Source organism: Oenanthe melanoleuca, chromosome 24 (genome assembly GCF_029582105.1).
Source record: "Oenanthe melanoleuca isolate GR-GAL-2019-014 chromosome 24, OMel1.0, whole genome shotgun sequence".
In the NCBI taxonomy this organism is placed as follows: Eukaryota; Metazoa; Chordata; class Aves; order Passeriformes; family Muscicapidae; genus Oenanthe; species Oenanthe melanoleuca.
In genome coordinates, this window is record NC_079357.1 from 4,674,496 (window position 1) to 4,696,674 (window position 22,179).

The 22,179-nt window shown below is 50.3% G+C and overlaps 1 protein-coding gene across 4 annotated transcripts in view; it reads left to right on the forward strand.

Moving 5' to 3' along the window:
- Window positions 1-558: 558 nt before the first annotated feature.
- The window catches only part of KCNJ1 (potassium inwardly rectifying channel subfamily J member 1), a 36,708-nt gene continuing 15,087 nt past the window's right edge, over window positions 559-22,179 (forward strand). Inside the window, exons 1-3 of one of the 4 annotated variants that reach the window (XM_056509579.1) lie at window positions 559-908; window positions 2,605-2,674; window positions 16,501-21,171. In XM_056509579.1, the coding sequence (XP_056365554.1) occupies window positions 16,503-17,618 (1,116 nt within the window). In that variant the 5' untranslated portion in view covers window positions 559-908; window positions 2,605-2,674; window positions 16,501-16,502 and the 3' untranslated portion in view covers window positions 17,619-21,171. Of the gene's footprint in view, window positions 909-2,604; window positions 2,675-11,590; window positions 11,808-16,500; window positions 21,172-22,179 lie in introns of those variants that run through there. The other 3 variants (XM_056509580.1, XR_008842119.1, XM_056509581.1) reach the window with 3 other exon arrangements.

The following is a 22,179-nucleotide window of genomic DNA, read 5'->3' on the forward strand; positions in this document are numbered from 1 at the left end:
GATGTAGCGCTCAGGGGCTGTGACATGTGGCACTCAGTGCTGGTGGGACATGGCACTCAGTGCTGTGAGATGTGGCACTCAGTGCTGTGACATGTGGCACTCAGGTGCTGTGGGATGTGGCACTCAGTGCTGGTGACATGTGGCACTCAGTGCTGTGGGATGTGGCACTCAGAGGCTGTGGGATGTGGCACTCAGTGCTGTGACATGTGGCACTCAGTGCTGGTGACATGTGGCACTCAATGCTGTGGGACATGTGGCACTCAGTGCTGTGGGACATGTGGCACTCAGTGCTGGTGACATGGCACTCAGTGCTGTGACATGTGGCACTCAGTGCTGTGGGATGTGGCACTCAGTGCTGTGACATGTGGCACTCAGTGCTGTGACATGGCACTCAGTGCTGTGACATGTGGCACTCAGTGCTGTGGGATGTGGCACTCAGTGCTGTGACATGGCACTCAGGGACTGTGACATGTGGCACTCAGTGCTGTGACATGGCACTCAGTGCTGTGACATGGCACTCAGTGCTGGTGACATGTGGCACTCAGTGCTGTGACATGGCGCTCAGGTGCCGCTGGCTGCAGCAGTGGCCGCTCCTCCAGGCAGTGCTGCTTTGCTCTGCACCTCTGGCAGCCCAGCTCTGCTGCTGGCTCCCATCCCTCCTGCAGCCCATTCCCCTGCCTTCCACATGGCCCTTCCAGAGGAGGCCCAGCATTAATGAGCCATTGCATACAGATGAGCTGGCAGCCAGTCCCAGCTGCCACGGCCACATAAAAGCCAACCAGGGCCTTGGGCTCTCTTCCTTTGGATGCAGGAGCTGCTGGACCCAGGTTCTGTGGAAGTTCCCTGCTCTGGGGGGCACACACAGCTCTTCTCCCTTCTGCAGACACCTGCCCTGGGTAAGGCTCAAGGTAAGGGCTGTGTTCTACTCTTTTCCCACCATATTTCCCTAGAGACTGTCCCTTCTCTTGCCTTGCACAAATTTGTCATGTCAGGACACAGCAAGGGAACCAAAAGATCCTTTTGTTTTTGTGGACTAGCATGTGTGGATTGCAGTCTGCCTTGGCACTGGCTCACCTCTCCCAGGGCAGCCCTTTGCCATTCTCTGCCTCCATTTCTGCTCCCACTAAGCAGCTACTGAGGAGAACACTGCCAAAGGAAAACTCTGCATCTGCTGGAGCCAGACAGTGAGGGCAGATGATGGTGATTCAGGGAATGCTGAGTGGGTTTCTGACAGTGACATGGGGCTAGAAGGGCCTTAAACCTCAGCTCTGTGAAAAACTGGGGTGGGATAAGCTGGTGCAAGCTCAGGGCATGTTAGATTTATGTGGGAGCTGCCAGTGCTGTTCAGCCCTGTGCTAGCAGCAGCCACCTGGGCTTCAGAGTGCCTTAAGCAGCTTCAGAGTAGCTGAGGGGCTGATGAAGTGTCAGTGAGCAGCCGAGGAGCATCAGCTCAGGGTTTCCACAGCCCTGCCTGAACTGGGAGTGTTTCAGCTCCCCAGAAGCAGCAGCTCAGAGCAGAAGTTCCCCCAGCTGAGCTGCAGGAGATGCTCAGAGCTCCAGGAACAAGGTTCTCAAAACTTCTAGACCACCCTTACATTCTGTTCCATTTTGGCATGACAATGTGTAGTGCATGGTTCACTTCCTTTATCTCACAGTCAGTTGCTGTTCTCAACCCCTATAAACATCAGCAGGGAAAGAGAAAAATCTGCATATGTGTTAGTAATAAATTTAAAAATCAGGGCATACCACGTAAGGGTTGACTTGTCAGAAAATGGTAATTAAAAGTGTTCCAGCTGACAGTGCTGCTTTAATGAATTATTAGTAATGTTCTCTGAGAACATTTGATGAAAGACACCATAAGAGCTCTTGCTTAAACAAACCAATTTTCTGCATCATGCAACCTCAGTGCACAAGAGGGGGAAAATGTCCCTTATAGAATTACAAAAATAACCAGGTAATGGTTTGAATGATCAAGTTGGCCATTGGTACTCAGCCTGCATTTCCTACAGCACAGCCTTTTCCCACGGGTGCTTATCTGAGAGCTGCTGCTCCTGAGTTAAACTCTGTCCCAAAAGCCCCAAGAGGGGCAGTGCAGGAGCCTCTCACAGTCACAGGTGCCCCTCAAGCCCAGGCAGGGCCTTGGGCTCTGGGTCCTGTCCCAGCTGGGGCTCCTGGATCCCCCCAGGCTCTGCCTGGGGAGCTGGGCAAGGCAGCCAGAGCACGAGTGAGGAGCTGGGGGTGGATGCAGAGAGCATGAAGTTCTAGGGATGGGCTCTTTGAGTGCCCAAACCAGTTGCCCAGTGGCTCTTTGTGCCTTTTACTGCTTGGCATCTACGGCAGCTCCTGCAGGAGGTCCTTCATTCCAGGCATAGGCAAGGCTGGGAAGGAGACAATGAGGGGAGAGTGTGTGGAGACCTGGAAACACAGCCCTGCTTAGTGTGGAGTGGGGAAGGATGAGGGCAAAGGGCACCTAGCCTTAATCATGGATTTGTGTCTGGGTGTGGAGGGGACAGGTGGGGAAAGAGGCTCTCATGCCTCGTTTCCTTGCCATGGGGCTCTTGCTGGGTGCCAGCTCCATCCAGATTTGTTGTTTGTCCTTGACAGGAGAAATGTAAGAGAGCAGCACTGGGAATTCACCCTTCTGGCAGAATCCTGTGGACCCAGCCCAGCACTGGTGAGCAGCACGTCCTGGGGACCTGGCAGGGTGGTGGGACAGCACTTCCAAGAGCTCAGAGCTGCAGGGGCTGCTCTGGCCCAGCAGCCCCCTGGGACCAAGGCACATCCCCAGATCTCTGGATCATTCAGGAAAAGGGCAGCTGGACACGGGAATGGCACTCCCCTCTGCAGTGCCTGCTGTGAGCCCCCACAGCCTGCCTGCTGCAGCTCAGCCTGCCCACAGGGAAAAGGAGCTTTAGAGCTCAGCTGCAGAGCCTGGGTGCCCCAGAGAGCTGCAGAGCTGTCCCAGGGCAGGGCTGGGAGCAGCAGGGCCCATGAGGCTCACCCTCCCTGCTGAGCCTCGCTCAGGTAAGGCTTTGCTCCCTCCTTGCCTTCACCAGCGTGCTGGAACAGCTTGGGATTTGGAGAGCAGGGCTGGGGACCTCTTCCTCTGCAGCATTCCAGGGAAAGGCAGGGAACTGAACCTCAGGCTTTAGCAGCCTCTCCCAAGCACTGTCTGTGCTGAGGGCAGAGCTGTGCACAGGGAGCCCAGAGTGGGAAGCAGCAGCCAGGCACTGCTGGGAGCCCTTGGAATGCCCATCCCAAAGGGAAAACCAGGCAGTTTTCAGCTTTACAGAGCTGCTGCCACCTCTGTGGCCACCCTGTGTGTGGATGTTTGTTAGCACTGAGAGGAGCCCATCTCACTTCCCTTTTTTCTCTGAATTTGGGGCTGTGTCTAATCTTGTCAGCTCCTCCAATACAAACTGCAGCTCTGGTGCCTCTCCTAAATGAGCTGTCTGGGCCCTTCAAGAGTTTGAAGGGGTAAAGTGAGGCGACGGTAAATCCTTCATGGGTTTTACACCACTTTAGTGGAACTCTGGAAAGCTCAAATAACATCCCAAGGTTTGCTGCATAATTGAATCCTACACGAAGTGGCACAACTGATACAAGATTTTTAAAAGCTCATTAATGGCTGAGGTCAGAGCTTCGGTTTTGGAAGGAATTCAGTCCCAGATTCAACTCGGGCACTTAACAGAAGCAGAAACTTTAAATAGGAATCTTGGTACCCAGAACTGCTTGTGTAGCTGATGGCCCAGGGAAGTTTGAAGCAATTCACTCTGGAATGGCAGTTTCTGAGAACTGAGAGGAATTCTGAGGCACTGGAGTCACTTGAGTAAGTTGGAATGAATCACCCCCACAGAAAATTCCATCAGGACTTCAGCCCCTAGATGAGTGGGAAGGATGTGAGATGCCTGGGCAGGTTAAGCAGTTTTTCCCTGGAAATGACACAGGGATACATGCAAAGGGAGTCCAGGAGGTCAGCACTGCTCTCACTTTTCTGTCTGGGTCTGTCTGGAGCATAAGGACCTCCTGCAGGAGCTGCATCAGGTGCTGAACAATAAGAGGCCAAAAAAGCCACTGGGCACTTGGGGATGGTGTAATTTAAATACATAGCGTTGCACAGTGTGGGAGCTCATCATAAATCTAAACTGAAGACCTTAATTTGCAAAAGGATCTGCAAATCAGCTTTATATTTGTCCCCTTCCAAAAGCCATTGTATATTCCCTCTGTTTCACTCCTTGCTGAGAGCATTGAGATATTAGACAGGCAGAACTTTTTTCCCTTCACAGATAATAAACAGATGCCTGCCAATATAGCAGTGGGGCCTCTCTTATGAGAATCTCCTAAAATCTGTGCTCCATTCCAGCTCTGACTGCAGCAAGCTGATGCTGTCACCTGTCCACAGCTCCAGAGGTCTCAAAACTTTACAGCCATTTAATTTACCCACCCAACCCACTCGTCCCTCTTCCATCTCTGAGCAGATAGGGAAACAGGCACAAAGAGGAGAATATTTGTCCCACAGTATACAAAAAAAAGAGTGGAAATTTGGGAATTCAGCTTAGCTATTTGGGCTCTGGGGAATGCTTTATCACTTGACTGCACTTCCTGGGTCCTGCAGCCAAAAGCAATATGATTAGGACAGATTAGTTTGGGTTTGGGCTAAGACAGAATCTGTTCTCTAAGTTTACTCCTTGCTGTGAAATAGCAAGGAATGAATGTACTGAATGCTGGTCTCTGACCTTGGTAATAAGTTGATTTAATTGGATTTGATTTTTCAAATGTAACATCTCAAGTCAGCCATGAACTCTGGAATTAGCACAGCACATCTCAGCACAGGAGAGATTCTCCAGCAGCAGAAGGAGATGAAGTCCGTGCCCAATGAATTTCAAATTACACTGAGGATGAACTCAGCCATATGCATGTCAGACCCAAATTGGGCAGGCTCTGAGTGCAGCAGGCAGCACAGTTATTAATGGCTCACATTTGCTATTAGGAATGCAAAGCAGCTGCTTTGCAGCCAGTTTGTTCTGATGTCTCCTCACACCAATGACCCATGTGACGGGTCAATAATTCACTCTGTGCACTCTGCAAGGCAGGAGTGCCTTGCAAGTCAATTACACTCATAGAAATAATTAGGAGCACAAAAGTAGCTGGAAGATTGGGGTAGAGAAAGCCTTGCTGGTGAAATATTGCATGTCCCAGCAGAGCTGAGGGCTCCTGCCTGCAGATCTGCAGCTCGTGCTCCCCAGCACCTTCCAAGGGCCCTGAGCACGGCCCTGGCAGCAGGAAATGCCTGAAAAGGGACAATATTCAGTGCCAGGGTTTCAGGGAATAATCAGGTTCCCTTGTAACTAAAAGCTATTTTCTTTCTGCAGATGTATAAAAAAGTAGGGCATTAGGCAAATAGCTGCCTGCTGAGATCTGATCCTCAAAATTGTTCCTGAAATTTGTTTAGCTTCCATGGCATTAAATTGTAATAAATCCCAGGAACATTTCAACCAATCTTCTGGGCACAAGCAGACAGACAAAATCTGCTTCATCAGACCCTGTATGAAAGCACAAAGTGCCTTTCCCAGCCCTGAGTTCAGCTGGGAAGTTCTGAAGTTCTCTCAGCCTAAGTCTTGGGCTGAGCCTAAAGCTGTGGCAGGGCTGCAGGCTGTGCTGTGGTCCCTGGAGTCAGGGTGTTATCCAGCCCTGGGGGATGGAAATTGCTGAGATGAGGCTGGAATGGCACTAGGTGCTGTTGGAAATAAAGGGAACCAGGGGCAGACAAAACCCAGCAGTGCCAGCCTGCAGCACTTGTGATGCACAGGGATCTTCCCAGGCCCTGATGTGACACTGATGTGACACTGATGTGACACTGTGCAGCCTGGGCTGGCTCAAGGTGGAGCAGGAGCAGGGAGAGCAGGGCCAGGCAGCAGAAAGGAGCAGGGAAAACCAACAGGTTTTCCTGATGCCTTCAGTGCCAGCCCAGGAATCCCTAGGGCAGGAAACCTGTATTATCCCAAGGAAAAGTGCATCTGGTCAGGAATGCAGCTAATCCTTGCCCTTTGGAGCAGTTCTGTGGGGTCACCAGAGGTTTCTTTGCTTTCTGCATGTACAGTGAGAATTAAGAGGTTGCATTCTCACCCCCAGAGGATCCCACTCCCTTGGTGCCACTGTGGCCCACTTGACTTTGAGTGCAGATATCAGGGAGGGTCTTTTTGCTTCTGAGGTAAAAAGTGAGTTGAAAAGCTGAAGCCCAAAGTCTATGAACAGAGAGAAAATCTGGAAAATTCTGGTGTTCCTTTCAACACATCTGCTGGGAACCTCCTGAGTGAGAGGCAGGACACATCCAGAGGAGCCTAGCACAGGGTCTGTTAATATTCCTGTCTAAGAGAAACTGATCCTATGCACAGAAATTCAGGAAACAAGGACAACCTGATTGCAAAACAAAGCCAAGTTCAAGCAACAGCAGAGCCAGGAGCAGACAGAACAGTAGCAGAAGAGCTAAGAGTAGAAAAGCCCTCTGTAAACAGTGCATTTGTGGGATTTACTATGAGGTACTGTTATTTAATGAAGGGGATGAGAGGTGCTAAGTAATGAGCAGAGCTCAGGCTGCAGTGCAGCCTTTAATCCCTGGCAGGTGAGGCAGGCAGAGCTGGAAATGCTTCACACACAGCTCAGTGATGTGAATGATCCCAGGGAAGAGCTCCACGCACACTTTGATCTTCAGAGAAAGCCTTCCTCACCTTGCTCTGTGTTTGCATGAAGAAAAGCATCAAATGTGAAAGAACCACCTTCTGTGGGAAACAAATAGCAATAAATTCTATTTCTAGCCCAGCAGTGCTCCTGCAAGGTCTCAGAACCCCTGCCAGCTGTGCCCAGGGATCACTGCAGTCACTGCTGTGCTGCTCTAACAGGGCAGGGCAGTGAAATAGCACCTGGTGAAACCCCAGCCTTAAAATAGCCCCACAGGTGCATGTGCAGTAGAGAAATGAATCTAATTTCCTTTGCAGACAGGGACCAGGAGTTAGAGAGAGCTGGAAACATCTGAGTGCATGGGGTCAGCTCACCAACTGCTGTTTCCAGGCCAGTGAATCCTCTCATGAGCCACCCATCCCAGGGGAGTGCAGCCACCTGCTGTCCCACCCTGCTGTGCCTCTCCAAGGCTCTGCTCCCCAACCCTCTGTCTGGGGAGTGCTCAGGGGCTGGCACTCCCACTGGAGCCCTGGCAAAGCAGGGTCTGAACCTGGCTTACCCAGAGCAGAGTGACAGAGCTCTCTGCTCTGCTCGGGTTATTGGCACCAAACCAGCACAGACAGGGCAGTTTGGCCACCTCAGAGACCAAGGTCACCTTGTAACACCAAAGGCTGGGCTGCTGGGAGCACAGCTGAGGTGAGGACAGTGCTCTTCACATCCCACCAGGACATTCCCAGCCTGAGTGGGCATTCCCTGGAGCCATGTGCAGGGCAGGGATGGCAGCAGAGCAGGGACCCCAGGGTGCCAGTCCCACCAGGGCAGGGTCTGTGTGCCTCCCCTGGCTCCCCAGGCTCCCAGCAGCACATCCAGCCTGCCCTGGGGTGCAGTGTGGCCGTGGCAGGGCCAGCCAGGCTCTGGGTGTGCTCTGAGCACCCCTCACCAGTCTCTGCCCCAGAGCTGGAACTGGCTGCTCCCTGCACTGCTGTGGGGACACTTTATGTCAAACAACGTTTGCTGTCCTGTTTCTGCCCCTGTGCAGAGCTCAGACAGAGGAGCTGCAGTGCCCCTGCAGTGCCCTGAGTGGGGAGAGCCCTTTCCCAGCCCAGAGTTCACCAGTGCTGAGTTCTCTGCAGTACTGTCACATCCCGAGGTGTCTCCTCAGAGCTGAGATCCCCTCAGGAGGACATGCAGGTGTTTTGGAGCCCAGCTCTTTCCAATGCCAATCAATGAGAGACTGCAGGAGGCTGTTCTTACAGGTTTTCATGGTTGTTTATTGTTCCTTATCTCAGGAATGCTTTGTCCAGTGAACAGCAGTCTGCTCACCAGACATCCAGGGCAGAATCTGCCTGGCAGAGGCAGGACTTGTCTTTTATAGTCTAAATTACATACTAGGTATTTACAATTGACTCCCAATACACTTCAGTCTTAAAACATGGTCCAGCTCTGTTCTCATCCAATCTAAAAGTGCCAGCGTGTCACCCAGCATGGATGACACAGAGAAGAAGGAGGAAGAGGTATCCACACCCTCAATTCACCATGTTGGCCACGTGTCCCTTATCACAAACATTCTAGAAATCTGCTAATTCTACATTCTAACAGTCTAATTTACACTCTATTTATTTTTGTGGCTTGCATTTCTTCTCTCAATGTTGGTAAATTGTTCCAAGCAGTTAAATCCAGCCCCTGAGACACCTGGGTCTCATTCAAGGGTCTTTGGGGACCCCACCAGGGGGGTCTCAAACCTCCCAGGGAAGCCAGAGGAACACTCTGGGCTCCCACACAGTACCACAGCAATACCAGCTGAGACTCCCTGGCACTTTGAAAGGAAGCCTGTGCAGAGCAGGGCTTTATCTCCAAGGCAGTGCTGGGTGCTCTGCCAGCAGAGCAGGGCCAGGCCTGTCAGGGCTCACAGGTGGCTTTGCCTTGGCAAAGTCTGTCCCCTGCTGTGTCCCCAGCCCAGGGCCAGCTGCCTTTGGGCTCCTGCACAGCTGGTGACTGACACTTGACATTGCCAGCCTGGAGAAACAAGGTGGGAGTTAATGATTCAACCCCTTAAATGCCTCAGCCAAGAACACCGAGGTGGGGAATGTGCAGAATTGGCTCACATGACTCTGCCCATTTTCCCTGTGGCTTTCTGGGGGTTTTTATGCAGCATTTGCCTTCCAGCCCTGCTGCTGAGGGTTCACTGCATTCAGATCAGTCCCACATGTCCAGGTGAGAGCCCATTTCCATCTGCCTTTCACACATTCACAGGGCAGTCCTTTTGTCTGGCACACAGAGCAGGAGCAGCCACACAAACCTGCCTTTCTCCATTAAAAAACCAGCTAAAAGCAAAAGGCTCCATGGTCAAGGCTTCTCAGCCCAGCAAAATCAATTCTCTTAAAGCAGAACACAAATCTAATACAACACTGGGGGGAAGTTAAATCCCTATTTTTTTTCTCATGCAGCCACAAGATGTCACACACAACTCTACTACAATGAGAATTATTTGTGGGGATTTTTTGGGGCCAAATTAAAAATGCAGAAAGATACCATTTGCTTGAGAAATAATTTCTCCTAGACAGCAATTTCCTACTAACACTGACATATTTTCAGTGGAAGCCTATTTGCCTGAAAATAGGAATGAGTTCTGTTGAGAAGTCCTGCTAGAAAGAGAGTTCAGCTGCCAGTAGAGGCAACACCCCAGCTGCACCCTGAGCTGGAGCCTGGGAATTCTCTGTCCCAGAAGGGGCACTGGGAGGTTCAGTCCAGCTGTGGAATTAGCCTGGCACTGCAGGAATATCCAATAATGATGTTTTCATTGTTGCTGAATGGTTTTGTGCAGCCAGAGGAGTTTCCAAGGGAGGGACAGTGGGCCAGGGCAGGAGGAAATGCTGTTTCTGTTCCTCTACCAAACCCTTCCCAGTGTTTGTTATGGGATGTGTCCTTTCCTCTCAGCCAGCTGAAGCCTTTAACTCTCCCCCAGAAAATGCAGCCCTGGATTAATTTCTGTGCAGCATTAATTACAGTATTTTTATTTGCTAACAATGGCAGTAATGTCTTTATTGTTGTAAATCCTTTATTTATACGTCTCAAGTAAATATTTTAACCTTTGAGGACCCCAAACACTCCTAAGCTTTCAGAAAACAAGATTTGCTTGAGTCCCCAGTGCTGCAGTGCCTGTTCTTTCATTTATTCCCATGAGGGAATTATTTCTTCCCCTCAGATTTGTGGGGGGAGCTGCAGCCCCTCCTTTCAAACCATGTGTGCAGGGCACAGCATTCCTGGGTGGAATTAGTGACTGTTTGTTATCACAGGAATATGATGGAAAGGTGGCTCCAAGGGGCACCCAAGCCACACTGGGGCTGCTCAGCAGCAGCACATCAGGTGCCAAACCCTAAAAAACAGGCACAGGGCACAGAGAGAGGGTCTCACGAGGCAGAACCCCCGGCAGGGCAGCACTTCTGGGGGCACTGAGTCCCCTGGGCAGCCAGCTGCTCCTGTAGGGTCCTGCACCCCACAAGTGTCAGGGCTGGCATGGCTCTGATCCTCAGGGCAGGAGATGGGGAGGAGACAGTGCCTGTCCTGGGAATGTCCCTGCTGGGCTGGGCCAGTCCTGCTTCCTGCAGCTCTGACAGGAGGATGAAACTTCCCCTCTTCTCCCATCTGAGGGGGACAGCTGGGCACTTTGGGGGTTTCTTTCTGTGCTCCCCCAGAAATGTGGGGTGGGAGCTGCCTCTTCCAAGGAATTCCATTTCCCAGTGGGTGCTGTGATGGCCAGCCCCAGGCAGGCAGGCATCCCTCTGCCTCTCCTGCCTGGAGAAGGGCAGCTGGGGCACCTCTCAGTAATTCTGATCAGCAGGGGAGAGGGCAGGGCAGGGTACAAGATCCTCTGGGCTATCCACTTGAAATTCCACTTGGGCTTTAGGCAAGGGCAGGCCCTTGGCTGGAGCTGTGACAAGGCTGCAGCTTAGCCCTGAGCCGGATGGAAGGATCACATTTCCCACATGGAGCTGGCATCCAGGAGACTCTCTGGAGGCACAGGCACAGCTCAGAGCTCCAGGCTGCTGCCAGGGATAAATATTCCATGGTGGCACTGCCAGGGCCAAGAAGGATCCCTGCCAGTGCCAGCAGGTCTGGTCCTTGGCAGGTGTGTCCCTCAGGAGGATGCTCAGAGGATGGTTCAAAGCAGGTTCTGTACAGACAGACCCCAGGGCCAGCTGGCTGCTTTAGGGACCTTAGATTTCCTTCCACTCCCAACTGATTCAGCTCCCTGTGACAGCCCTTGATGCTGATTTTGGTGTAAGCAACAAGAGAGAATGATTCAACTGCTAACCCCTCCCAACAGGCTCATTCCTGCTGCATCCCATCCCAACAGCCTCATTCCTGCATCCCATCCCAACAGCCTCATTCCTGCATCCCATCCCATCCCATCCCATCCCATCCCATCCCATCCCATCCCATCCCATCCCATCCCCTCGTGATGCAGCTGCAGGTAACACACCATGAGGGTAAGAGTGTTAGAGTTTGCTATTCTCATAAAAAGGGATTTGATAAGGTATTAGGAATTGGGTATTTCACATACTTTGTTCAGAGGAAGTTCAACAAAAAGAAAAACACAGAAAGGACTGAAAGAAGATCTGAATTTTGCAAAGAACTGAACAGGACTGAAAAAAAAATAATCCTTTAACTCTGTATCCCCATTCTTCAACCTAAGCTGCTTAGGACTTCCTCTGAATCCCTAACAAAGATGTATTTCTCCAGCAGACTGGAGGCTCAGGGAGCTGCTCTGTCTCCCCCTAATGATCCAGCTTGGCTCCCATCCCCACTGCTGCCAGTGTGGAGCCACAGACAGAACTTCAGGGAGAGAGCAGGAGAGGGAACCCATCAAACATTCAACACCTTTTCCTTCTCCCCCTCTGATCTCTTCAAGGGCTGCACGTGGCTGGGATTAAAGCCAATTCCCTGGACTGAACTTACCCAAGGAGCAATTGAATATCTTTATCTCCCACATCCAAAATTTTTCAGAGCAGAGCAGTTGAAAGTAAAGAGAAGCACTGAGTAACTTTCCTGAGGGAGCAGAGGAACTCCAGCTGCAGGAACTGCAAGGACTGGTGTCACCCACTTGCAGAGAGCAGGCAGAGACACAGGTAACAGCTCTCAGATATCTGGGATGGAGGCACTGCTGGAGTGCTTGGAAAGCTGTGAATGGAAACATGGAAGTTTCTGCTTCCTCTGGTGATCCCTGGGGAACAGGAGACCAGGGAAGGGCACCCTCCTTGTTTCACAGCTGACCTGGACAGGCCCTGTTTGCTCGTGGGGTTTTTATTGGTGCCCATCCCCTGTGAAGAGCTGGAGCAGTGCACCTTCCCCAAATCCCACCACACACAATTCCACACTCAGACAGACAGCAGGGCCCTGTTTATTGGGGCCCAACAGGAAACACATGCTGGTAAACATTAGCCAGGATGTAGCTGGGCACCTCTGCAGATTTGAATTAAAAGGCCTTTAATTGCTGTATTATATAACTTGCTTTATATAATCTTCTCCAGACAGTTGGTGATATTCTCACAGCAGGCTTATCCAGGAGGGAATTTTTCTCCTGCTGAAGCAAATCAACACATTTCAGCTGTGTGTGGGGGCAAGGGATTTGTTGAAAGGAAAATTCCTTTGTCATCCTGCCTGAGCAGAGGTGTAATTCTTCTGCCTTTTGATCTGCTCGGGGGTAGCTTGAGCAGGGCTTGTAAAGGAGCCTGGGAAGGGCCAGGGATGATTTAAAGAGAATCTGGAGCTGGGGACCTGTCCTCAAGGATCCAGGCTGAGCATCTTGTTCTCAGCTCTCCTGTGGTTGTTTTCTGTCCAGCTGCATGTCCAGATCCTCACTCAAACCCCAGCAGGTTTCCAGTGGAGGCTGGATCAGAACTGTGGCAGCAATTTATTATTACTATTATTGTTATTGTTATTATTATTATTGTTGTTATTATTATTATTATTATTATTATTTTATTTTATTTTATTTTTTATTTTTATTTTTTATTATTATTATATTATTATGGGCAGATTAGAAACCAGAATTCCTGCAGGTTTCTCCCCTTCACACCTGTTCCCTGAGGCTGGGAGCCTCTTCATTCCCAAGAAGTGCATGTGCAGCTCACCATGCACAAGGTCAGGCATCTCAAAATGTCACCCTGCCATTCTGGTAAAGCCAGTGTTCACATTCCTGCAGAAAAGGACAAAATGAACACAAGGGCCAGCTGAAGTTGGGTGCTTTTTTTTTTGCTTTTTTTAAGTCTAAGCCCTGGAAAATTTTTTGGAATAATGTGTTACACAGGAATATTTTATTTCTGCTCAAGCTATGCATTAACATGGACATATAAAAAGTGCATCAGGAAAATAAAACTTGAGAGTTGTTCAGGAAAGTGTGACCTCATTCCCCTTTCCTTGAACACAGGTTTAAAGTTTAACCTCTGTCAGCTCCATTTGCAAGCAGTAAATGCAACAGCAAAAGGGTGAAAAAGTACAGTACAAAGTGACCTTCATTTCTTTCTTTTATTGAGCAGGGGAGGAAGGTGAGTCAGTCCATGTGCAGAAAAAAGGCAGCTGTAAGAGACACAGAAATAATTTTATTCCTGCTGCTGATACTAACAAGGACATTAAATAATAGAATTACTTCTGGCTTTACAAAATGCAATTAATTTGTACTTAGACTCCGTCCTTGATAATTTAATATTTTCTCTTTGCTGCTGATTGACTCATGTGAAGGTGTTTTCTGGTGCCTCTGACTGGGTCTGATGGGAGGATTTCTGCTTTAGCCAGCTGAGCCATCAGGCAGCTTCTCTAATAATATTACAGGGTAAAGGGACAATGCCAAGCAGCAATTCCTGACTCCATAAAGCTCTTGTGGTGGCAAGGGGACCCTCAGAGGGGACACTTGGTCCAGCTGTACAACAGGCACACACACTTCTCCAGTCTTTAAATGGCTACAGTTAAATGAGACAAATTTCACAATAAACCCCCAGCAGTGTCTGACTGCTGACTTGGGATTATCCTCATTTTGGATATATGAAATTAGACCTTAGGGGAGGTAACCAGCCCTTGCCACAAGTACTTAAGCACATGAAATCAAGCAAAATTTGGCCCTTTGCCACCAGTTTGAGCCCGAGCATTTTGCTGCTGACCAAAAGGAAGCCTGGGAGGGCTGGTGATAGGAGGCAGGGTTTGAGATAAGGGTGTAAAAAAAGTAATTCCTAAGGCTTGCTTTACTGTCCCTTCTACTGGAAGGTAAAGTAACAACAGAAACACAAACATCAGTTGCTGATTTTGGGTGAAGTCACAGGTTTTCCCAAAGGAAGCACTGCCAGGGCAGCTGCAGGAACCCCAAACCCTCACTCTGTGTGGCTGGGGATTCTCCTCCTCAGAACACCCCTGTGTGATTGAGTCAGCACTGGGAATATTTTCCCCTCAAGTTCTTGGTTTGGAAGCTGCAGCATTTTGCCCCAGGGCATGTGATCACAGCACCCAGCTCATCCAGCCACTAAAGAAGGATTTGGTTCAACAAAAGCTAAATAAAAAGGCACACATGGATCCAGGGCAGGCTCACTGGGCACTAATCAAACCTCCTCTCTGGCAAACAAACCTTTGGTGCTTCAAGGGTGATAAACTCAGAAATCAATTATTTCTAAGAGCTCCTAAGTTTTGGGTCAAAGTCAGGCCCTTGGATGGTCCATGAGCATCCCAGGCAGTGTCTGACTCTGCAGTGCATCAGCTTCTCCCACTGTGTGTCTGAGTAACTCCAAGACTGGGAAATTTTCAGATGTAGGTTGAGCCAAATTCCAGCCTGAACACATCTGTGGCATTTTCTCCATCAATGACTCTCATTTCCTGTGCCTCTTGTTAGCTTGGTCAATCATAAAATAAGAGGGACAGAGAGCTACACTTTCCTTTAGAGGATCAGGTTCAAAATCCATTCTTAGTTTTAGCATCACCTTTGTGGTGAGCAAATACCCAAATTCTCCTGCTGGAGTTTAATCTCTTCTTTTGTTCTCACATAATAATCCTGTTTGAGATGCCTGTGTGATTCCAGGGTCTGAATTTCACACCTCCAAACCCCATCCCTAACCATGCTAAAAATAACTGCGTGCCTGGCTTAATTATGCCTTCTGCATCTGCTCCCCTTTGTCCCTAAATTTCCATCCAGAGTCTCCTAATATTGAGACACACACAAAGCTGCATCAGCAGGCCAGCATTCAGCTCCTAAAAGGCAGAAGGTTCTCCAAACCCAGCAGTTTTCCCCAAACCCAGCAGTTTTCCCCAAACCCAGGAGCTTTCTCCAAACCCAGCAGTTTTCTCCAAACCTGCAGTTTTCCCCAAACCCAGCAGTTTTCTCCAAACCCAGCAGTTTTCTCCAAACCCAGCAGTTTTCCCCAAACCCAGCAGTTTTCCCCAAACCCAGGGGCTTTCTCCAGACCTGGCAGTTTTCCCCAAACCCAGCAGTTTTCCCCAAACCCAGGAGCTTTCTCCAAACCCGGCAGTTTTCTCCAAACCCAGCAGTTTTCCCCAAACCCAGCAGTTTTCTCCAAACCCGCAGTTTTCTCCAAACCCGGCAGTTTTCTCCAAACCCAGGAGCTTTCTCCAAACCCAAGAGCTTTCTCCAAACCCAGCAGTTTTCTCCAAACCCAGCAGTTTTCTCCAAACCCAGGAGCTTTCTCCAAACCTGCAGTTTTCTCCAAACCCGGCAGTTTTCTCCAAACCCGGCAGTTTTCTCCAAACCCGCAGTTTTCTCCAAACCCGGCAGTTTTCTCCAAACCCAGGAGCTTTCTCCAAACCCAAGAGCTTTCTCCAAACCCGGCAGTTTTCTCCAAACCCAGCAGTTTTCTCCAAACCTGCAGTTTTCCTCAAACCCGGCAGTTTTCTCCAAACCCAGCAGTTTTCTCCAAACCTGCAGTTTTCCCTAAACCCGGCAGTTTTCCCCAAACCCAGCAGTTTTCTCCAAACCCAGGAGCTTTCTCCAAACCTGCAGTTTTCCCCAAACCCAGCAGTTTTCTCCAAACCCAGCAGTTTTCTCCAAACCTGCAGTTTTCTCCAAACTCAGGAGCTTTCTCCAAACCCAGCAGTTTTCTCCAAACCTGCAGTTTTCTCCAAACCCGCAGTTTTCCCCAAACCCAGCAGTTTTCTCCAAACTCAGGAGCTTTCTCCAAACCCAGCAGTTTTCTCCAAACCTGCAGTTTTCCCCAAACCCAGCAGTTTTCTCCAAACCTGCAGTTTTCTCCAAACCCAGCAGTTTTCCCCAAACCCAGCAGTTTTCTCCAAACCCAGCAGTTTTCTCCAAACCCAGCAGTTTTCTCCAAACCTGCAGTTTTCTCCAAACCCAGCAGTTTTCTCCAAACCCAGCAGTTTTCCCCAAACCCAGCAGTTTTCCCCAAACCCAGCAGTTATCTCCAAACCCAGCAGTTTTCTCCAAACCCGGCAGTTTTCTCCAAACCCGGCAGTTTTCCCCAAACCCGGCAGTTTTCTCCAAACCCAGCAGTTTTCTCCAAACCCAGCAGTTTTCCCCACACATGCCCACCATGGAGTTATTGCTGCTCCAGGCTTCACTTACACAACCGAGCACAGGGCAATATTAACACTTGACTGACTCAGAGTTTATTGAGCAAGCCTAAATGGTTGTTTTTTACTGGAATGCTCCTTAGGCAAGGAACCCTGAGTTTCCTCACCAGCTCACTGGAACTCCTCCCCACCGACGGTGGGAAAACACGCAAACGAAATAACTCTGTGCCTTGTGTCAGGGTTGCCCCGGGCTGCAGGCAGAGGTTTGAGCCCGCTGGTGGCTGTTTGTCCCCCCAGAGATGTTCAGCTCCCTGCGGGAGCGCTGCCGCAGCCACCTGCGGGAGCGCGGCCGGCGCCGCGCCCGGCTCGTCTCCAAGGACGGCAGGTGCAACATCGAGTTTGGCAACGTGGAACGGTCCCGCTTCGTCTTCCTCATCGACATCTGGACGACCATCCTGGACCTCAGGTGGAGGTACAAGATGACCATCTTCATCTCGGCCTTCCTGGGCAGCTGGTTCCTGTTCGGGCTGCTCTGGTACGTGGTGGCCTACATCCACAAGGACCTGCCCGAGTTCAACCCCTCCATCAACCACACGCCCTGCGTGGAGAACATCAACGGCCTCACCTCGGCCTTCCTCTTCTCCCTGGAGACCCAGGTGACCATCGGCTACGGCTTCAGGTGCGTGACGGAGCAGTGCGCCACCGCCATCTTCCTGCTCATCTTCCAGTCCATCCTGGGCGTCATCATCAACTCCTTCATGTGCGGGGCCATCCTGGCCAAGATCTCCCGGTCCAAGAACCGGGCCAAGACCATCACGTTCAGCAGGAACGCCGTCATCAGCAAGCGCGGGGGGAAGCTGTGCCTGCTGATCCGCGTGGCCAACCTGCGCAAGAGCCTGCTGATCGGGAGCCACATCTACGGCAAGCTGCTGCGCACCACCGTCACCCCCGAGGGCGAGACCATCATCCTGGACCAGGTCAACATCGACTTCCTGGTGGACGCTGGCAACGAGAACCTCTTCTTCATCTCGCCCCTCACCATCTACCACGTCATAGACAAGAGCAGCCCCTTCTTCCACATGGCGGCAGAAACGCTGCTGCAGCAGGACTTTGAGCTGGTGGTGTTTCTGGACGGCACCGTGGAGGCCACCAGTGCCACCTGCCAGGTGAGGACGTCCTACATCCCCGAGGAGGTGCTCTGGGGGTACCGCTTCGCTCCCATCGTGTCCAAGACCCAAGAAGGGAAGTACAGAGTGGACTTCCAGAACTTCAGCAAGACGGTGGCTGTGGACACCCCACACTGTGCCTTCTGCCTCTACAATGAGAAGGAAGCCAAGGCCAAAGAGAAGAAAGGTTATGACAACCCTGGCTTTGTCTTGTCTGAAGTCAATGAAACCAGCGACACAAAAATGTAGTGCCAGGTATTCATGGGACTGAGTTTGCAGAGAAAATTAAGTCTTGGGACAATTGATAAATAACTCAGTAAAACAAAACAGAAACACAGGTTTGGGTTTGCTCTAACCCAGCATTTGTTTTCTCAAAAGCCTCCAATCAAAGAGGAGCAGCATACCAGTGATCACTATTTAACTACACTATATATATTTCACAGAATTTATATTTTTATATCTATGGGACATTTAACAAAGCTGCTATGTTGGAATGTCCAGCTCACCTAAGTTTTCAGGTGCATGCAAAGGTAAGCCTGAGAAGATGGAAAGAAATTTCAGGACATTAAAGATACACAGCTGCTGAAAGGAGAATGTGAAAAGGTGAGACAGAAGGCAAAGCTAAGGAAACCTAAGAGACTTAGGAGCCAAAACCTCAAAAAACATTCTGGTTGCCAAAGTCCTCTATGAAAACAGACTGTCTGGCCCTGCAACTTGAGGACCTCTGAATGTTCTGAAACAATTGCTTCCCTCTTTCTTTGGGACTGCTGCAGCTGCAGGACAGAGCAGTAAGGGGTGGGACAAGCTTAGGAAATAGAGAAGACAGAGCTTGGGCCAAGCTGCTGCATCTCCAACTCCAAAATGTGACTTCTCCCCTCTGAAAGCCTTTGACTCTTTTCAGGGGAAAAGAGCCAAATGGAAATGAAAACTGAAAAACCAAGAAGCAGAGACCCACTCTGGGACAAAAGAAATGCAGCTTATTCCCAACTGCCCCAGGAGCTGCCTGGATGGGGAGCAGGGAAACATTTGAAGACAGCTCTTCAGAAAGGTGGGGAGATGGAGAGCACATTGATTCCTTCACACCTGGCAGAAAGCACTCTACTGGGAGAGGAGAGGAAATTCCTTCCAAAAAATCCCCAATGCAAGCTGAGATTATCTTCCCCTTTGAAGCACAAAGGTCTTGTTCAAACAAAACCACAGCCCAGGAGCCTCCTACCAACATTTGGCTTCAGATTTGGTTCCAAACTGTTCATCTCCCCACAGCCAAACGTGCATCCCTACAGGAAACAAGGTCTGCTCAGTGGGAGCTGAGCAGTGCTGAACATTTTCTGGGAAGGATTTTTGACATAAATGAAACAAGAAGCTTCAGTACTTTTTTAGTGAATTTCTGCTTCCTCATGGTCATGTTCTTTTTTTCCCCAGTTCATTCTGTTACTGAGAGTTCTAGTGGCAGACCAAAGAGTTTTTGGGAACTCTTCCCAGTGATGTAACTCAGCTCATCAATTTTCAATGCTGTGGTAAAATGGAAATAGTGTTAAAAGCTGCTGGACTAAGTGGTTTTAAAAGAAGGGGAGAATTCAGCAGGTCAGATGATGCCAAGAGAAAGTTGTGCTGCAAATGAGCACAGTGTGAGCATGGAAATCAAACTCTGGGAACCAGGAGTGTTCAGGTTCCAGTCCCAGTGAAGTGTGAACTCCTCTCTTGGGTCTGAACAAGTCACTTTACTCTGAATCTCTGATTTGCCAACTGTAACACAGAACATAAACACTGACATTGTACAGAGAGTGATGTTATGAACAATTATGTCACTAAAGCACTTTAAAAGGCAATTCTCAATCTTTCCTCAGTGCACCACTGTCACACCCTTCTCCACCTCGGGATGGAAAGGTCAGCACACAAAGTTCTGCTCTCATCACACATCAGAGCTACCAAAAGTGGCTGCACCAGGCCAGGACTGTGAACAGAGAAGCAGCAGTGAGACCCTTGAGGTAACTCACAGACACTGCCTGATATTTTAATTGTGCTGGATTGCAGCCTTGCAAACCAAGTGTAAAAAATACAGTTTTTACAGCACCTTAATGTCCCTCACATAATCAGCTTGGAAGGACAGTTTTGACCCCCCAAAACAAACATCAAGAAATCAGTGGCCATGCACAGAAAGCTGGGAGGGAGCAGGGAAGTGAAATGATGTGTCCAGAGCCCCAGAGTGGGCTGGAGCAAAAGCCAGCTCCATCCTTGCAGAGCTGCTGCTGCGTTTCCTCCCAAGGCTTCCTGCACAGTGCCCTGGGTGCAATGCCCCAGAAAGTGGCACTGTCAGTGCTCAGGGCTTACCAGCCACACCTCTCACCCCTGGGAGAAGCAGGATGCCTTTAACAGAAGCAGAAAGAGTGTCCCCACTGGACAGAAGTATCAAGGGAAATGCATTTGAAAGGTGAAACCACACAGTGCAATGAGGAGTCAGGGAAGATTCCTGATTCAGTACTGGTTTGGGATGTTAGTGCTGGTGGGGAAGGGAATCAAACACTCTGCAGTGCCTGTCCAAGAGGGGGTGCAACCTCCAAAGCTCAGAGGTCCCTAAACAATGCACCTCCAGGTACTGCCCTTGGAAAACCTCCTCGAAATCCTGAACCTCACCGTCCTTCCTGATGCACTGATGGAACTTTTCCTGTCTCTGCGTGTGAGCATGAGGATGTGTGTCCCATCCCTGGAGCACAGCTCAGAGAGAGGACACCTGAGCCCCTGACAGTCACACCTGCCTTGGGACCTGCAAGGGAGCTGCCCAGGGGTGACTGTGCTCTTATTTTGGTGTAACTGGGAAGGACCCAGGAGCAGAGGAAATCCAGGGGATGGATCAAAGCTGGCAGGGCCATGGCTGAGCTCCCGTAGGACGGGATGATGCTGGGAGCTGACTGGGAATCCTGGAGTGAGCTCCCACCCCTGGAGCCCTGCCAGCCCCACAGCAGAGAGGGCTGAGCAGAGCCCAGCAGCAGCACAGCAATGAGTGGAATTTCCTCTGGTTGTCCAGGGAGAGCTGCTTGTCCCTGGGCAGATAAAGGGCTGGCCAGGAAGGAGTTATCAGGGACAGGCACTCGGGACACACGCCAGAGAAAAGCTATTTTGGGGCTGTCACCCCTGCTGCCATTAAAAGAAAGTTCTGTTAAGAGGATGAAAATAAATTTAATCTTGTTGAGCAGAAGTGGCTGGAGGGAAGCACAGAGCTGATACTGGAAGACAAAGGCTGGTTCTTCCCCTGGCAGGGCTTTGTTCCTCCAGCTCTGCTCAAGCCTTGCAGCTCCTGCTCCCTCGGGGTGCCCATCCTGCCCTTGTCCCACAAACTGGGGCACCCCATGGGGCCAACAGCCTGGGCCACATGCTGCAAAGGTCTAAGCAGAAAGTCCTGCCCCTTCAGGAGAGCAATCAGACCATTCCTGCTGGATTAAGGCCTAAAGGATTTCCCTGGCAAAGCCAAGCAGCAAGGCTTGGGAATAATGTGTCTGCACTAAACTTAATTTATCTTCTCATTTCACAAACAACATGTTTCTTCTACTGTATTTATTTTAAACATTCATTCAAGCTGTGCATAATATTTCAATCATTTTGAAATAGATTTACCCTCCTGCTGGCAAATGAATAAGGCATCCTGCTGACTGCTGGAGAAAGGGCCATGAATAAAAATAACTGCTTCTGGTAAACTGACATGTGCTGGTTTGCTGTCTGTCTGCACACATGCTCTGGGAGGAACTGCTGAAAAGACACTCCTAAATAATAATAACAACAATATAATAAAATATAATAATAAAAACTCCTGGCACACTGTTCAGATTCTCCCACTGACTTGCACTGCTGGATTGGGGCAGACTCTGCTCACAGGCTGCCTGGGCAGCTCCTCCTGGGCACAATTCCCTGGAAATTCTGCTGCTCACCCACAAACGAGTCAGCAGTGAGCAAAGACACCAGGGGAACAGCCCATCCCCTTCCCTCTCCCCAGGCTGACTGAGGTGGTCATACCCTTGGGAATTCTGCTGGGAACAGCCTCATTTCCCCTCCCAAAATCACAAAATCACCCTTGCCTTGATCCACAGTCATGGATCATGGAGCCCAGCTCCTGCTCCCCACAGGAGCAGGGAGAAAACACAGCCCCAGGCCAGGAATGTGAGCAGGGAAAGGGAAGCAGAGAGGGAAACTGTGCAAGCTCCTAAACCTTCAGGTGAATCCTGCTCCAGCTCGGGGAATTTCTGACACCATCAGCACTGGCCCTGAATCACATTTAACCCTGTGACAGCATCACTGCCACAAGGGTGAGGAAGGCTGCAGCTCTCCCAAACACACACAAAAGATAATTCCTGAGGCCAAGCTGACATTCCTGTGGTGGAAGCATCTGCCTGGGGACACCTGAACAAACTCCCTGCTGCACATAAATTCTGCTGGCTCAGGGGAGGTGGATGAGCAAGGGGAGGCTGCAGAGGAGACAGACTCACTTGGGGTCTCTTTGTTTTTTTGATGCTGGCCAAATTTAAGCACAGAAAGCATTAAGCCCTCACTCTTCTGGGCAACCACATCCCAACCAGCTGTGCAAAATCACCACGTTAATCTGTTAATCAGAGACAGGTGGGGAGCACAGGGATTCTGGGGAGCACAGGGGTGTTGGGGAGCACAGGGATGTTGGGGACCATCGGGGATTATGGGGAGCACAGGGATGCTGAGGACCATCGGGGATGCTGAGGAGCATAGGGATGTTGGGGAACACGGGTTCTGGGTAACACAGGGATTTTTGGGAGCACAGGGATGCTGGGGAACACAGGGATTCTGG